General features: G+C 37.0%; 1 protein-coding gene across 2 annotated transcripts in view; it reads left to right on the forward strand.

Annotated features, from left to right (window-relative positions):
* The window catches only part of LOC129578000 (cyclic nucleotide-gated cation channel alpha-3), a 69,819-nt gene that overhangs the window by 24,515 nt on the left and 25,679 nt on the right, over nt 1–19,625 (forward strand). Inside the window, exons 5-7 of one of the 2 annotated variants that reach the window (XM_055466014.1) lie at nt 6,024–6,311; nt 7,414–7,750; nt 7,853–8,682. In XM_055466014.1, coding sequence (XP_055321989.1) covers nt 6,024–6,311; nt 7,414–7,750; nt 7,853–8,682 — 1,455 coding nt within the window. The remainder of the gene's footprint in view (nt 1–6,023; nt 6,312–7,413; nt 7,751–7,852; nt 8,683–19,625) is intronic. The other variant, XM_055466015.1, reaches the window with a different exon arrangement.

A 19,625-nucleotide genomic window follows, 5' to 3' on the forward strand; every position in this document is an offset into this window, starting at 1 on the left:
CACACACAGAATAAATGCGATTAAGCTAATCGATCAAACTTTATTTCGGACTGATTTTTCGGGTTTGTTTCTGCTTGCACACACTTGAATACATACACACGATTGCCACTGTGTTGCATTGTATTTTATTTGGGAATTCGAAGCGATTTCAAAGACAGAAGAATGTCGAGAAAATGCGCATAAATATGATAGATATCATTGTTTGCAGTTGTTTCATTGTTTTGCAAATGCACATCGCGTGCACAATCATTTCGACTTGATATATTCATGTTAGTTGTTGTTATTTCTATTTTGCCATTGTTATTGTTGTTTTTGTTCCGATGTAAATAAACTTCATTCATACGTGCCGAAATAAAATGAAAAAGAAAATCATAACGATCCGCCCTAAATAGGAAAATTGGATATTTGTTGTAAGGGAGCGAGCAAGAAAGAGAAAGAGATGAAGAGAAATAGAGAGCGAAGCACAACACGAAAATAAAGGGAAAACGTAATTGAATCAAACTGAAATGTACAATCGATATAAATTGAATTTACGAATTGGTAAAACGCGCGATCCCAACCACATTTTGAATTATAAATGAATAATTCACGGCAATGCTCTCGTCTCGTCTCTTTTCTAGAAATATTGATGCCTTTTGTATGCACAACAGCACAGCATTTGGATAGAAGCAATCGTTTGCATCCAGTGTGGTTCTCCATATTCTGCACTTTAATTGGTCTACAGTGGTTTATATTGTGCATTGTATATGCAAAGCAAATAATGACCACGATAAACTCGCTGCTACCAACACCATATGAAAGTTATCAATGTACCAAGTATTCCATGCATCCAATTCAATGCTCAATACTCCATGTGCCCCGTACACTTTCAACATATAGTATTTACTGTACATCGACCGCATCGTTTGATTAACACACTCGATACTCATCGATTGAACGAGTTATTTAAATGAATAGATGCCATTACGCTTTAGCATTCTATTTTATACTAGATGCAATTCAATGTCCATGTGTATTTGCACTTATATTTTTTCAGTATTTTTAATTTGGATAAAGGAAAAAAAAAGCGCAGTTTCAAAAGCATTTTCACTTGAGATTTTGTGAAATGACACAGCGAGAGAAAGAGAGCGATGGAGAAAGAGTAAAACTTCATTCATTTGGAGTTAATTACATTTCTTTGCACTCAAATTATTTAATCACGTGTTTATTTCATTGTCTCAATGTTCATAATGGGATTCAACGAAAAATCACCGACTGAGTGCACATTTCGAGTTTTAAATCTTTAACATTACCTCTATCTGTTTCAATTTAATGAAGAATTGATTAAGGCTCTTTGAATTGTTACCATGATCTTTCTGTCTCTATCAGTGTCTCTTTTACTCTTTCACTCTCTCTCACTCACTCTCTCTCTCTCTCTCTTTCTCTCTCTCTCTCTCTCTCTTTCATGCTGTGTGTGTATGTGCCGTGACTCCATTGAAGTGTCCGTTGTTGCACGACTTGAATGAGAATTTTCTCCGAGTACTCATCGACAACAATAGAATGAAAAGCACATTGTTTTCAATTCTAAGATCATTATCGCGGTGATACCTCACTGTTTTGTGTGCGGATTCGGTAATACCATTGCAAAGTGTCATGCTGTCACCTATCCCAACAGATCTACTTCGTACCGCATTAAGCAATGTGACAAAAAGAGAAGCATAAGATTTGTAACTGGGTGAACTTTTCTCTCTTCTTCTTTCATGTCACTTGAAAAGGTAATTCAATTCTTTTGTATGTGAGAAACAAGTGGCTTGGTTCGTAGTTCATTTTGTTGATGTGCTCTATGGAAGTAAGGCGTAACATTACATGCCTTCCTTCAATTTCAATGAGAGAAAGAGTGCACTGCACACTTCTATGTTAGACTATAGAACAGTGCTCTTTTTTATTTTCTCGGCCCATTTTATTCCTTATACCCTCATCATCGCTCCTTGGTTGTTGTACTCATGCTTAAAGCTTTTCGCATCGGCATGCTATCGCTAATCTAACTATTGGCATAATTGTGCGCTTAACGTGAGTAGTCAAAGCGGCTGCAAGTCGGTGAGGGAAAAAATTTTGCCGACAGAAAAAGGAATAACGAGCACCGAGTTCATCTTTAGAGGATTTCACAGAATATTATACTATATAGAAACATATTTGGTGCATAAATAAAACGAGAAACGATCGGAATGGATATCGAGCGACGTTCAAGAGCTATTATGCGATTTAATGAAGCGATATTCAAACCACCGTATATCGTTATAGTTTTGCCTCAACTCATCCATATAAGCCTTTTGCATATTGCACACGGTTTTAATGAATGGAAACGGAAGAAAGAGAACCAAGTGCGAACACGTAGATTGAAGAAGAACAGAAAAAAAGCAAAAGCAACAATAAAGCACCAGATGAATGCGTAAACGACCATTGGGGGACCATGATGTTGGATAAAGGATAGAAAAAAAACACAGTTTTAAACTTTATACAAATTTCCTTTCTCGATTTGGTGTTCCGTTGAAGTTGTCAATAGTTTTTAATTTGTGTGTGAATGTAAGCGTGAGCAAGAGTTTCAATCCCACTTATTCGCATCCGTCGCTGAGAGAATCAAGACTTTATTGTGTTGATCACATCATTGAGTAATTAGCCAAACGTCAAGCACTGTGTTATTGAGTGTATATGAATGGTACTTGAATGGCAAAAGCCCAAACAGACACACGACACACAACAAAAGACGAACGGTTACACTCGAGCTGACGTGCTGAATTGTGGTGCTCAGGTTGTCGTCATGAAAATTTCAAAGTTCATTTTCGATTTCCTTTTTTTGTTCCATTTCGTAACAATTTACGCTTCTGCTTTCGCTTCTTTTTGAGCATAGACATGGGTTCACCTTTTGTTTTGGTTTTTTTTCCCCTACACTTCGTGTGACTACAAAGTGACAATATTACCACAACCAAGAGATGTCACCACAAAATTGTCTTTTCATTGAATCACTGAATCTCCATAGAACTCCTATGACATACCAGCTGCTCCAAAAAAATGCACAGTTCGTTTGGTTAAGCACGGTGATTATAGAACTCACGTATGTCATGAGGTAGCAGGGTGGCACTCAATTGCGGTCTATGTCGACCATTGTTCCTTGGCCAACCTTGAATATTGGTATGAATATGGTAAATGGTTGTGCCTTCAAATTAAGTTTTAATTGCTAATTTTCGTTCGAAACATTTAATTCAAATAAAAAAAGTATCCTATTGACCTGCGTTCAAAATGAACGATTAAAATCTACATTTTTTTTAAATTATCACATCTCCCAGGTAACAAGTTCAATGTGTCTTAAACTGTCATACACATTATACATTGTCTTTCATCAAATGTTTTTTTTTATTTCACTTCCATTCGGGCAAAGTAACTTAATCAACTCTCCTATTCGTTTTGAATTTAACAACTGACATTGAGCACAAACACCACCTAGATAATCCAAAGCTAATGACAATACAATCAAGTAAACTCTCCGTTCTGTCAAAAGTCATACTGAAGTATAACATACGGACATCACGAACTCGCCATAGGTTCTTTAGAGGGCGCTTCGGTCAACCGAGTTCCAACCAAATACATGTATCAGTATACATAGCATTCCATTGTTGATTTTAATTGTATTTCGGAAGAAAAAAAGTTTAAATAAAACCAACGAAAGATTTTAACTTAATTTTGATGTTGATGGCACTTTATGAGATTGTTTGTCATCACAGTAATTGTGAAATTACTTTTCCTTTTTATTAGCTTAGAATCAAATACGCTTATTGATCAATTTGACGTAATTTATTTTTTGCTTTTTTTTACGTGGTCATTTGAGCTTTTAATCTTAATACTAATTTCTAGTCATAAAAACCAATGATAAATTGTATTAAAATGTGTATGAAAAAAAGTTTTTTTTGCCAATGCTATGTTGGAAATTTCAGCAAAACTTTTGTCCATAATTTTGATTTGTCCTCAAAAGTGGCTTTTCTTGCCTATACTCGTATATATAGCAAATGATTGTGATAAAATTGTTAACTGGGTCACTGAATGGGAGTTTGCCAAAACATTGGAGGCAGAAGAGAAGAAAAAAAAACCACGTCAATTCATTATACGTCAATTTATATCTATATATATATATATATATATATATATATGGAATGATTGCATTAAATTTCATTTCATTTCATTTCTCATAACAAAAACAAATAACACATTATACTCTCACCCTCACCCATTTGTTTTTTGTTTCATCTCTGTGTATTTCTTTGGCTTCTGTGTTCATTCTCATTTGCCACTGTCTCGTTATCCGCAAAAGCGTTGGTGGTTTAATGAAGTTTTACAGTTTTTCATTAAATTGTGATTGCAAGTTCAGACGAAAGTCTATTTAAAACTATTTTATGAATTTTCTACTTGGCTTTTCGTTTGTGCTGCAGCTCCTGCTGCTGCAGTAATACTGTCATCTTCAATAATTTCATTGTTTTTCACATTGCCAGTGCTGTGGCCCGCAGACACCTTATATTACCTTTTCACCATTTACATTGCCAACGATAATATTTAGTGTGATGCGCCATTATTCATGTATGCGCTTTCATTATGCTATCTCTTCCCATTCACTAATTTTGTTTGTGTGTATATGTACTGTGTATTCGCGCGCGTTGTGAGCCTGATCCAGAGTCGTTGCCTGTTTTTTTTCTTCTTCTCTCACTCGCTGAGTGTGTATAAGTGCTTGATGTGGCGGCAGTTAGTAGCAATAAAAATATGTTAGACGTGTATAAAATTACTGATGACGTTGTCACGCGTAATATATATAGTGATGACAATGATGATGCGACACTTCAAAGATGGGTGATGATTATATACTTACAGTTGTGTTCTCTTCTCTATCTCTCTTCTTCCGTCACCTTTTTTTTCCACTTTCACTTTACGGTTTTTACAACATTTTTATGTTGATCGTCTTTTTGATCGTTTGTTCTTGTTCCCTTCAGCCGTGTCGGCCGATTTTTTTCCCCTGCCTCTCTTTTCTTCTATCGGTTGCCGTTTGTTTCATGGGTTCGTTTTTTTTCTCCCGTTTCCCGAGTTGATATCATTCAACATAAACATACTGATGGAATCTAATCAAAAACCATTTTTCATGATTTATACTGTTGCTGCACACATTTCGATTAGATTCGATGCGAATATGATTCTTTTTTCTCTTCGTTCATTCATTCGTTCATACATTTTGTCATTTTTATCGACTCACAGTCATTTCCTCTTCGATGTTTGTCGGGAAGCCTGAAATTCTAGCTGATTTATTCTCTATTCATAGCTGAAATGTTCAACGATTTGAGTGATGATTCTTGATTTTGACTCTCGACTTCTGAACACGCCCCATCATCATACACATAAACACAGTTCTGCAGAACTTGTGGGCCAGTATGTGTGTGTGCTTGTGTATGCTTGGCGGATGTTAAACGGTATATTTTCTGAACTCATTTATATTGCGACATATTGTTTTCCGTCATTCTAAGCTTCCAGCCTATCAATCATTTTTCAAAAGCTGTGAAGCAAACCACATCATTGCGTTCATCTCTCCTCTGATAAGATCATATTGTTAATTAATAGGCGTTCGTTACTACTGCCATTGTCGCTTCTTTACTTCATGCGCAATATTTGAAGAACGAAATGATGTCCCGTGAAGTAGGGAGCTTTACCGCCCATCTAAATTAAGTTTGGCAAACATTGTCGTCGTCGTTGCCCCTTTTTTATGCAAATTTCAATCAAAAGTAAAACAAATAAACAGTCATCACAATGGTCACTTGACTTTAATGTGGTATTTACCATCTGAGATGTTGAAGTGTGATTGTTGTGAATGTATGTGTGTGTGTGTGTGTGTGTTTGATGTTATTGAATCATCGGGTACGTGCTTTCACATTTTCTACCAAGTTATTTATTTAATATCCATAATGAATAAAATACACAACACTGATGTTTACACTAACACTTGAAATTATCAGCTTCACCAACAACCGAATTATCAACATCGGTCGATAACAGTTTTGGTTTAATCTCAATGCCATCGTCAACTGCAATACCATCGTCGCGTTTGTCATTAAATGGCAACGCATTGGCAATGGCTGTATCGAAAGTCAATTTACAAATGATGCCACATTCACTGCATTCATCTAAATCAAATGATGCAATACACTCACACGATCTAGCAACAATTACATCGAATCGAGCCTTACAACATTTTAACATTGATGAATATTATGTTCCCAACGATGAATGTAATAATGTTATGGGTAAGCAACGAAAAATGACCCCAGCAAAACACCCAAAATAACCATTTTCAAAACACCATATATATCTATTCATACACACTGAACACACCACCATACGTACACATACACCTCATCCCGCTCTTCCCGAATCAAATACATGCATCTGACAACATAAAAGACTGACATGTACCCCCTATCGATGATGATGATGATTACGATTATTATTAGTGAATAGTTATTACTTTGGTGTTTTGAATTGAGTCGGTTTTATTTTAGATAAAGTCGAACCTTACCAAAAACAATATTGTGCTATGTGTGTTTAACCCAAAATGCCATGTATTCATTATGCAACTACAAAACAATCCAATTCCTCTTAAATGAGTATGAGTAACCAATGGTCACGTTTTTTTAGAAAGTATCACTGATGTAAAGTGTGAATCCAAGTGTTAATTTGTTGTTATTATTGTTGTTGTTTCTGTTGTTGTTTTTGCTGTTGTAAGTGTCTATTCGCCTACTTTCATATTGCATAGATTGAAGCCCGTTTAGTATGTGCCCATTTACATGACAGCACTACATGCATATCTTTATTTGCATATTTAAATGCCAAAAAATACATATATGCTGCATAGTGTATATAAAGTCCATCGCCAAACATACATGTATACTGCATATACATAAATGCTTTATATCCTGTGTAAACATTTCCTAGCAATTTGAACCCAAAATAATGTCTATTAAAGTAGTCAATTACATCGCAAATGCGGCATGCATACCAAACAGATGACTTTCAGCATAAACTATCATCAGCAGAATTTACTCCGCCCCTCTCTCCCGTTTATCCCATTCCAGCTTCATTCGATTCAATGTCACATTTTGCAGCTCAAGTTTTAGTATAAATTAAGCATAAATTTGCTAACCATTCTAACCGCTTTGGAAACCAATTCAATTTGCCCGTTCCTCTTGCAGAAAACGTTCAGTCTGGCTTTTTAGACCCATTTTAAAATCCAATCAATAAAACCTAACAGAGAAAATATGTTTTTTTTAAAATCAAACTAGGCATTTGAAAACGTACTAATTTTGCTTCCTTTGCGACCAATTTTTTTTACTCTTTTTCTCCATTCAGGTATGGCCAATAAATCAGCGATGAATCGCCCGCAATTTACTCAGAGTATTTCTCAGCAAGGATTTTTCTCGACATCACGCGATAGCATATCACCGCAATGTGCAACACGTACGTCACACACACACGTATCGGCAACCGCATCCGAAATGGATTTGTCACGGAAAAATCGTCGAAAAGAGCGTGGCCGATTGAAAGCTGGCGACCAGCCATTGCTTGATACGTGGAATCGAACTGGTGCACGTGGCTCAACGGCAAATACACTGGGCACAAATGCATCAAGTAATCATTTGGGCAGCACGGGTCCACCGCCGCCCGGCGGCTGTAATGGAACTGATCGGTACGTATCACCATCATCATCACCACCACCACCTCCAAAACCGTCAATTGTCACAAATATTATGGTAAACACCAACGAAAACGTCAACAAATCCATTTGCAGGTTTGGCCGACGATCGGGATGCTCTACGACCGCATCAACATCGGCACGACAACGGCATTCAACCAAATGGACATTTGTATTTGATCCGGCTGGCCGTCTGTGCTATTACTGGTCAATGGTTGTATCATTGGCATTTTTATACAATTTCTGGGTGATAATCTATCGGTTTGCATTCCAAGAGATAAATACACAGACAATTATCGTGTGGTTTTGCTTAGACTATTTTTCGGATTTTCTATACTTAGTGGATATTTTATTTCATTTTCGTACCGGCTACTTGGAGGACGGCGTATTACAAACAGACTCAACCAAATTGCGACAACACTATATGAACTCAACGACATTTTATATCGATTGTTTGTGTTTGTTGCCATTAGACTTTTTATATCTATCGATCGGTTTTAATTCCATACTACGATCATTTCGTTTAGTGAAAATTTATCGGTTTTGGGCGTTCATGGATCGCACCGAACGCCACACAAACTATCCAAATTTATTTCGTTCGGTCGCCCTAATACACTATCTACTGGTTATATTCCATTGGAATGCATGCCTATATCATATAATCTATAAAAATAATGGATTCGGTTCGAAAATGTGGGTATTCCATGACTCTGAATCGGTCGATGTAGTGAAACAATATCTGCAAAGTTATTATTGGTGCACGTTAGCATTAACAACGATCGGCGATTTACCGCGACCACGTTCCAAAGGTGAATATGTGTTCGTCATTGCGCAGCTATTGTTCGGTTTAATGCTATTCGCAACGGTCTTGGGACACGTTGCAAACATTGTGACATCGGTTAGTGCCGCTCGAAAGGAGTTTCAAGGTAAGTACCCCTTATATCTCAATCAAACCGCTCTCTAACCCAACACATTCATCTAGCTCTAGCAGCTCTAGCTCTACCAAAGCTGGCTATACTTCTTCATCTGTCGAAGTTTTTCGTTTTCTTCCTTTCGTCTTTTTCTGTTCTGTTTTGGTTTCATTGCATTTTTATTTGGGTTTTGACTTCGTCAACATTGTTGCACGCGGATTACCAGTGCGGCGAACCGCAGTAAAAGTAATAAAAAACAAACTACGACTACATCATGGAAGCCAAGCAAACGGTTAAACTTTGCTTAAATGTCTGCGAATCAAGATTTAAGTAGTAGATGCGTTAAAACTACTTTGTTTGCACTGGCATTTGCCATCAAAAAGTAAGAGCACGACTTTTTTTTATGTACATAACATTCATATGTATATATGTATATGTCGCTCTGGCAAACCGGGAAAAATGAAAAACTTTGCTCGTTCTCAAGTGAAAATGTTTGAAAAGTCGCTGCACGATTTAGAGATATAGCAAAAGCTTGTGTCTTCATATCAATTTCTGTCCGCAATCCTCCATCCGCTCTCGCTAGTTTATCGGATATTATTCAATCAAACGCAATGAATGGAACGCTACTCGTATTGATCACATTTGTTTGACGAAGATCACTTGAATGCGCTTCCAACTGCTGCACAAAAAAAAAACTTTAAAGTATTTGATAAACATCAGATTGCTCGAACAGTAATCGTAGATGACAGCAAAAAAAGGGAAAATAGTATTGCTCAACGTACGGAAATCCAACTGTGATCCATCCATCCATTTGAGAGAGATAGAAAAAGCGACAGACGAACGAAGCGATAAAGCAAAAATCGATGTGTTTGATTGAAGTTCGGGGAATACGACGGAAAAGTGCGAGAATGCAACATTGAAAAATGATTTATATGTACGACCGCATCATTTCATCTTCGTTTCACCATCCATTCCAAACTGTTGGAAAAACAGATGTGAACATGACATAGTTTAGAAAATCGAAGCGCATTACAAATGCGTCGTCGTCGACATCGTCGATGCATTCATAAAACGTGTTACACTGTGTATATATGTGTTTATATATATGCGGTTTGGGAAAATGAAGACGAAGCAAATAGAATGGAAAGGAGGGGGAGTGTGTGTGCGTGTGTGTGTGTGAGAGAGAGACTGTGAAAAACGAAAATGAAGCGAAAAGAAGATACAAAACGAAATAATTATTTTCCATCAAGTCGTTCGTATTTCTATTTATAGAAACCTCCAAATAAACTTACAAGTGCTGCTTAAAATGGATTGAATAGTCTTGCATACAAACGAGAGCTGTCCAAATCAAAAGAAGAATGGTGCACATAATATCTACAACACTTGCAATATGCAATGGTGCACTAAGCGCACGAATGAGAGCGCGCACTCGTTCGCACGCACGCACACCGAGCACTGTGGAGATTGTACAATACATTTTATTTATTTGACCGGCAAAAAGGGAACGAAAATGCATCGTGTACAATGTACACCGATAAATTTTGTGGGGTTTTTCAAAAAGTAAAACAGAGGAAACGAGTGAGAGAAAAAGAGGACCGGGGGAGAAAATGGAAGAAAAAAAGATAGGAAGAAGAACGATGATGACGACGACGCCAACAACGGAGGAAAAGAAGAGAGAGAGAGTGAAACCCGTAACTTAATATTCGTATTTTCTTATTTTTTGTTGTTTTTGTTGTTGTCGTTGTCGATGCTTTTGTTGTTTGCCCCATTTTGATCCTCTGTCCCCTCAATTTCGTGTTCGTCTTTTGTTCGTTGTAGTTCATCTTCAATTTCGACTGTTTTGAACGGGGCAAAAACGACAAGTTGAAAGCGTGTGCGGCAACTTACATTCAGTTGAGCATATCACTGTCAGTGTTCAGCACAAACAGAGAGCATTGCTTGAAGGACAAAATAAAGTCAACAACAATATTTCAGCTATATTCTTGACTGGATGAAGATAATTTGATTCGTTTTTATTTCCTTTGACTTGCCACTGCTGCTGCTGTTGTTGCTGTTGCTGTTGAAATATTATGTTTTTCTTTTATTTTAATTTTTTTTTCTGCTCATTTTTCCCCGTCATCATTTTCGTTCAGCTGCTGTGCACCACTTCATCATCAAACAAAGTTATTATTGAACAAAGATTGAGAATGATTATCAAATTTCGGGGCAAAACTAAACAAGATTTTTCTCTGCGATTTTATTTGATTCTCGAGATATCGTTTCGCTTTGATTAAGAGAGCAAAACGCAAAACGCAAATCAGCATTGAGCAGTGAATGAGCGAGCAAACGAATGAATGAATGATTCGTTGATATTGTTGGATGTGGTAGCACATACTCTTATCGCAACCCATTACACATTCGACCCACTTTTGCGAAACCAGTTTTGCCACCAAATAACTTGGAGTTTAGGATGAATACACATACACACAGACACAGACACAGTATACATACGCTTCGATTCGTCATTGAAACAGTGCTCTATATATAGACATTCCATTTGGGTTTGTCTTTTCGTTTCATCCCTCGTTGCATCGCACCAAAAACGAAAAGATGAATTATCTACGCAAATCCATTTGTACAAGTTTTAAACTATCATGATGTAACGTTTTCCCTCCTTGAAATAGAATAAGTCACTGAGTGTCGTTTTTATAAGCATCATCTTTCCGCTTGGATGTTTTTCTATTGTAGAGAATCGCCAAAAGATGAAGTGTGTATTTCGTCAAAGATTCGGGTAACTAAATCCCCATCTATTCAACGGCATAGTCGTAGTTCAATTCAATAGCGGATATATATGTGTGTGCATGTTTTGCGCTCGGCCCGGTTTAGTTCGGTTTAGTCGTGTGGATTTTATGATTTGCCATTTTTTTCATTTTTTTTCATGCCATTGTTTTCGTCTTTGGAAAAAAATTCGCAAACGCATGAAAAATCTTCCATTTATTCTATCTAACAACAACGGATAAAAAATCGAATTTCGTTGTTGTTTTATGATTCAGAGCATGTACAGTTTGTGCTTCATTATGCGCGGCAAACACACTCTCTCACTCTCTCCGCAGTGGCACAGGAAATTAAATTAAAAATTTAACACGTACTCGCAGCCAAGTTTGAGTTTGGTTTGATTCCGTTGCTACCAATTTATGCTTACTACATTTGATTCCAGCAGCACTCCCAGCTCCATTCAGGTTTTATCAGGTAAATAGTGACGAAATTCGACTTGACACTTTAATTGAATCCAACGAATTCACTGAAGATTTCGAAAATGTTCCACAGCTGAACGCTACAAATAAGTCATGTATTATCTACTCTCCAAGGTGATGCAACAGACCCACTTAACAGAGAAGAGAGAGAAAGAGCATTGCCGTGTTTCATGGGCACAAATGGGAGATGAAATGCATCTCTCACAATGTGAGGGAACGAGAAAGAGAGAGAGAGAGAGAGAGAGAGAGAGAGAGAGTGACAAACCATCACCTCCACATTCTGACACCACCGAAGTTGCAACGAATTCGTTTTTCCTCTTCTTCTTCCTCTTCTGGTTCGCTTATTATTCAGGTTATTTGCCCATTTCTGTTTTTATGTGTATCTGCTTATAAGTGTTTATTTATATGTTTGTAGTGTGTGTTCTGTTTGTTCTATGTGATTTTCGTTCGCTTTTGCGTGTTTGTTTTCTTTTGTTCGTGTTATTTTGTGGGTGTATGTGTGTATGTGTGTGTGTATTATTTGTGCTGTTATTGCGGCTCGTTCGTATTTGCTGCTGCCATTATATGTTAGGCTTGAGCATTCTGGCATTCTGTCATTGTATCTCCGATTTTCATCGTATCCCCATTTTTTTCCAACTTAATGAGCTAATGATAATCCGTATATCGCTTTAATGCTGGTGCCAAATTCCTATGCTAATTTAACCACCACGACTTGTAGCCATTGTATTTTCTGCTTAGTTTGGCTTCGCACTTCTGCTCCTATCCGCAAAGAACTGCGTGCTTGTACGGATTTCCTGTTTTTTTTTTTACTTTAATTTTCACACTTACCAACAACAAAAACAACAACAACAGCAACAGCAAAAAAAAGTAACGGTAACAACAATAAACCAGCGCTACGCACTACATGGAATGGGAGCAAACAAGCAGATGAATATAGAGAAACAAACACATACACACACACACAACGAAAGGCGAAGAGAAAGAGAAACATTCAATTTGATGTATTGTTGTATGCTTCTTTGCCGGAGTATTAAATATCCTCGAAATGATAAAGAGAAAAGAAAGTGGCTGCTTGAATGGAATTGAAGCAACAAGGATCTAACGAACGAGCAAACGTGAACGTGTGCAACAACAATAAGAAGAAGAGGAAGAAGATGTGAGGAAAGAGAGAGAGAGAGAGAGTGTAGCAAGAGTGAAAAAATCCCTAATGATGTTTATATTGTTATATTTTTTCCCGTGTGTTGTAATTTCTCCATCATCCCCATAGCTACTTCACACTCGATGTTTGCGTTCGAGCATTCCATTTTACACTTTTTGCCTTATAGCTGCAACAACGACGACGACGACGACGACGATGAAATAAATAAAGAAAAACTACATCCAATGACTGGTTTTTTGTCTTCGTCGAGCAACGTATGTGTGCACACGAGATAAAGATAAACATGTTTGTTGAACAGAAAATTCACACCACACGTCATTCGTCATTCGTACTCACCTCACGTGTGGTCTCACATACATTTGTTTTGCGTATAATCTTTACATTATTTCGGATTTTTGTGCTCAACACCGATTTTTTCGCTTCTACATCTTTTCCCCATTCCGATTTCTTCTCTAGCGTTTATATCTTGTAAACATAAATACTTTAACTGGTTATCCATACATCAAACTCGATCACTACGTTCAATATTCTTCACGTATGTATCTCTCTCTCTGTATCTCTCACTCTACATCAATCTCCCTCTGTGTATGCAACCAAGTATTTTATTCAAACACCTGCAAAATTGTTTGCTCGCACTAACACAGTCGATTTTTAATTATTTATTTCGATGTTTGTATCTTATGCGAACGCGACGACATCTATACACATTTTCCAATATTCGGTCTGCTGCTTGGGGCTTTCGATGAGACGTAAGAGAGTGGCTCTGTAGAACAACAAATAATGTGAACGTCAATAGCACGCCAAAATTTATTTACTGTCCACCAACTTTTTGTTACACCACCACTACCACCAGACATTATTCATGTGAATGACTGTAGATGTTCTCACTTCAAAATGTTCATTTTGGCGTGTCTAATTAAACGATTCTGCGGCGACAACAATCTATCGGGATTTCAAGGATGCCGATTTGTACTCCACCTCTCTTTTTGCTGTCTGCCTATCCTTCTCTTTTTCGCTCTGTTCTCCGACCAACTCTCTTACTTGGAAAAACTTTCTTAATACCATGGCAAATTTAGTTCAACAATCACAAACAATGGTTCACAAAGGCTTTTTGGACTATTGTTTCGGAATTTTTGTAGTGGGGATGGAGAGTGCTTGCGAAATATTAAAAAAAAAACCAAACGAACAAAAGCTTTATCGATTGCTTTACATTCGCCGACTAATGTTGTTGTTGTTGTTTTTTTTATTGCGTTTACACATATACACATTGTTGCATAAAATTATAAATCGATAACAAATGAAAATGATGATGATATTAAGTTTTAATTGTATTTCGCTCGCGGACGAATGGATTTAATTATGAATTTCGTTTTGCCACAAACCGCATATTTAATTAAGTTCACATGTTGAAAGTGCAAATGACATTTTTGCACACAAAAGTACGCACAGCGCACACACACACACACATACACACACACATTGGCTGTGTTCAATGGGCTATGCAATAATTTTGTTCACTTGGTTATGCCACACAAGACACGTATTAATCAGGTTGCTGTTGAAAAGTTGTGAAGAGGCTGTTGCATTTGTTTTTAAGTGTATGCTTTCGGAGAGAGAGGCGTGGAGAGGGTGTAAGTATGTTGTTGTGAACAAGTACATGGAACCGTGCATTTGTGTAAATTAATAATTAGATTAAATAGATCCTCATTTGGTGAACAGCATTTCAAATTAATTTGAATTCCATTTTTCATTAAGTTCATGTAATTTATTGTATGATGATAAATATGAGTGTTTTTCTCGTGCGTTTCACCCTATCTCTTTCACCATTTACTTCCTCCGTCTCTTTCGGCCGTTCAATAACACTTCGTTGCTGATGAAACGGCGCTTTTAAGCATGATTCAGTGAAATAAATTGACGAACGGAGTTGCTGGCATTGTCATGAATGTTTATCGGTTCACTTATCGCTTCAAGTCCAATGCATTCAATTACGGTGCGGTTTGGAACGTATTTTGCCAACGCTTTTGCATATCTTTTGAATCTCATTCTCCATTTCTGCTCCTTTTTACTCGTTCCTTCGCTTACGCATTGTGCTAAATGCATCGAACTCGCTGCTTTAACAAGAGTAAGTAATAAGAAACCGTTCGACACGTATCCATTTCGTGAAATATCTGATTAAGCATAAAATTAATAGGAAAGCTTTGAATGCTTTTGATTGAAAACACCATCGCAATATTAATTTCATCGGTCGTATCATATTTCGTGTCTCTCTTTCGCTCTCTCCTGTTCACTCATGCTCAATGTCTATAAACGAATGGCGCGAAAAATCCAATCACTGACTTTGATATAACCACAATTTATATTTATACCATATTTAATCCTTCTATTACCAAATTCACGCACAAGTGGCACAAAAACAAATGCCAAAAACTACTAATAATATGAGCAAAGTAAATTTGAATTTAATTAGGCGCATTTAATATTAAATGGGATGTGAATCGACCTGGGCACAAATAATAAATCGTTCAATATATGGTACACAAAACGGTGATGGTGAAACGGTTGATGGGCTCAGGTTCGGTGTTACATTTGCGCTAACGCAATGATAAATTTATACAAATGCGGTTGTTGTTTACTGTTTGTTCGCTGCTTGCACGTTGCTCCCTCTCACCCGTTCGCTCACCATTAAATTTTAAAGCAGTTGTTTCGTATGCATTCGTTTCGATTATTGAACCATAAACATCTTTCAGCGAGAGCCCCGATGGCATCATCACTTGCGGTCGACGTTGTGAATATATATATATGTGTACTATATACACACCAAATAAAATGAAATCGAAATGGAAACACATATCCACACCAACAACTATGAAACATGTTAAAATCTGTGACGTATAAATCATATTGTGAGCTTTCGATAGTGCTTGCACATAGTATATTGCCAATGACATGTGCTGCATTCATCTCTCACATTTTATTCAACATTTTCGGATCATCGCATTGACGGAGAGAGAAAGAGAGAAAACTGACAGATAAACATGTCGACGATTCCATCAATGATTCAGATACATTGATGATGGCAATTGCTCGATTATGCCACACCGTTCAGTGATTGAACCAAAATAGTGTGTATTCCTCTCTTCTTCTTTTCTCCTCATCGAATCGAAACGAGCAACATACACGAAAAAAAAAATTGCTAAAATACCCTCAATTTCATACCGTACATCGTTCAAAATACAATGGTGAAACGTGAACTGAACCAAGCGAATGAATTGACGCAGTCACATGGATTTCGAGTGTTGGCTCATTGTCGATGTGATGCTTATTATGAAAAATAATGCGTATCGAATACACTAAAATATATCTGATATGTTCTGTTTTGATGAGTAGCTCATGCTACTGATGATGTAGCCACCGTTCAAACTGGTTTAAATTGTACCCTCTCTCCGTGTTCTGCTTTGCTTCTCATAAACTGGAGCGCTTCCAGCAATATGCGACTTTTTCCCGCAATTACACACAGTACCGAGTACACACATAACGCGCGCGAAAGCATGAGCGAGGCAAATATGTGGTGTTTTTTATACATTGCCGCATACATCCATATTCTATATAAATTATACAGATAAATGTGGCACACACGCCGAAACAGGGAGAGCATAGCGTGTACAGACATGAAATAATTCCAGTACGAACGAACGAACCGAAGTGTAACCCAATTTTCTCCACTTTCTAAAAATAGCTTTTTTGTATAGTTGTCGCATAGAGACGGTTCGTATCTTTTTATACATTTAAGAGCTATTTTTAGCTCTTATGTCGAATCGTACGCAAGGAATATGTGCAAAAGTTTCTCTCCCTCTCTCCCTCTTGCTCTGTTTCTCACACTCTATCCCGCTCGAATGCTCACAGTGCCTCGACTGCATGAACGCTGCGTGTATGTATAACGGGAATAACGTCATAAGTAAAAATCAGATTTCAGTTCGATGGAATTTTCATCGTGTATCAGCAGCAGCAACAGCAGTAGGAGCATTATCACATGCAATTCCGGAGCGAAACACAGAAGAACGAGGGAAGAACACAGCACAGTACACAACAACTAGAACACTGAGCACATCAGTTTTTTTTGCGATTTCATCATATGTTACAGCATTTACTGTATATGCTGTGTACTGTTTGCGTGTATTCAAAGTTTGACCTTAACAGTCAACATCCGTTTATACTGCACAAATGAAAATTTGCGTACGTAAATGGTTTTCCTTCTTCTTATTTCCATCGAAAATAACAGAAAAGACCAAAGCAAACTGAAGCGTGTTGAAAAACGTTTGAATATACAAAAAAAAGGAGGAGTGAAAGAGAGAAACGACTGTGATAAATGTGATCGGATGTAAGAACCGTACGACGATGACCAACACAAGATACTGAGCATCGGTCTATGCGCTTGTTTGAATATATCCTCAAAGAGCACATTATTTTCTTTGCTATATCATAAACGTACACATATTCTACATTATAATTAAATAGGAAACACTGTACCCTAATTATGCCAAGCAATAAGTATCAGCAATGAGATTCGTAGCATGTGCCATAAAAAGCACGGTCTTTTAGCACACCAGCATATAATGTTTTGCATAAGTACAACAAATGGTCGCTAAACCTTCTCTTTCTCTCTCCCTCTTCCCTCTCTATCGGTTCCTCTTTTTTTTCTCTTCAGTTCGCGAACGCAACGTAAGAAGTTGCAATAGCAATAGCATCATAGTGAATGGAAAAGAAGTCGCAAGTCGCGATTTGGCACTCGCATAATCATACTTTAATATCTGCAAATTGCAGTTTTCAAATAACAATTAGTTCACATCAAAAGGACTCCATTCAAAGCAAGTCTCTCTGTTTCGAAGAGCGAATGTTTGGGTCATTACATACACTTGATACACATTCAGCTTTTATATATTTGCTCCGGTAATTATGGTGTTCTTTTGGCCCGATATTTTGGTGCGTCACATCGTTGATTTGGCGAACGGTGTCGAGTTTTAAAGAAATGATTACCGCTTTCACTTCCACAAGTTATTCGCGCTGTTTTGTGTGTATGTGTGTGTGTGTATGTATTCATTCGCTCATCTCTCATGTTTCTAATTGAAGCCGGAAGAAAACGATTCACGATAGAAGCAAGCTCTTTTTGTTTCTCTGCTTTTCTCGCCTCTTTCAAGAGATGCGTTTAATGAAAATTTATACTCTTAATGTAATTTGGAATAATGCGAAATATGAGATTAAATTATTTACGTGTTTCGCGCGCGCTCACAATTTCTACTTGAATTTCTTTGCACTCATTTTTCATACTTTCGCTTTGTTCATTTGTATTCGGTCATAAGTTTTCGTGAGCCATTTTGAATGTTTTCACTTTGTTGGCTGCTAGCAGACAAATTATATGCTGCCATAGCTGGCAATAGCTCATATTTTGTGTTTCAGTGTTGCATTTAAAGCCTCTCCAATAGAAGGAATTTCGCGAAAACAGCGGATTGATAAATCGATTTGATGATCTTTAATCAGCGAGAATTCATTTCAGAGAACTAATGCATTCGGTGGGCTGATGCCATTTTTTTCCATTTCGATGCTCTAAATTTAGCCTACTGAGGAGAAGAAAAACTGTACGCTCATTGCGCCGCAAGCGACAATAGCATAACAATTGTTGCTTGTGCAAGTTTACTTTATTTTAATTGAAAGAAGAAGATAAATAGTAAGCGCATCCAACAGAAGTTTTCAAAGTTGCTTTTTGCAGAATTTCCAGATGTTTAAAATCCCGTTTTTCTGCTAACCAGTGATTTAGTTTCCTGACAATAGTAGGTATACATTGAATGTTGAGTGACAGCCGGTAATTGAAAGCTCACAACTACAGGAATTTAGATATAGAGTTATATATTCTCGTTTGAAACTATCCAAAAAAGCGAAATTGCAGTACAAATGCCAATTTTGATGCGTCACAAATATCCCGGGGCCCAGAAACGCGTAGTTATGTTCTGTGTGCTGCCACAAGTAACTACGCGCCCCACGTAGTATCAATTACGATCTATTACGTTTCCCAACAAAAATGAAAAATATCTTCAGTTGCTTTATGATTTCCTGTAAATGTTTTTGAATAATAATTTCGAATTTTTTTCAAATGTTTTTTTTTCAAATTCCTTTTTCAATGAACATTATTTGAATCTAAAACTCGTTAAGATAAGTTCTATGACTTTTTACCACTTTTCCGTTCAATGATTCCTGGATTTTTCAATTTGTTTTCTCACGCCATTGTAAATTCTACTCAAACTAGGCCATTAAAACCCATGTCTAGAAACTTCATTTCCTATATAAAAATTATCCAAATAAATTGAATGAAATGTTAAATGAATGTTCAATTTTGCGTGATTTTACGTTTAGCATTGCTACACAGCATGTTTTGTTGATCTCCCAGTATATAACGTACTAGAATAAACTGATTGAAACTAGTACAATTAGCATTTGCCACCATTTTTATTTAATTATTGTTCATATTTTTGACATTTTGAACAATCAAAATAAAATTGAAGTGAGGTTTATTT

The sequence above is a fragment of the Sitodiplosis mosellana genome, unplaced genomic scaffold (assembly GCF_009176505.1).
Source record: "Sitodiplosis mosellana isolate CC-2019 unplaced genomic scaffold, AAFC_SMos_1.0 Smas_scaffold_6226, whole genome shotgun sequence".
In the NCBI taxonomy this organism is placed as follows: domain Eukaryota; kingdom Metazoa; phylum Arthropoda; class Insecta; order Diptera; family Cecidomyiidae; genus Sitodiplosis; species Sitodiplosis mosellana.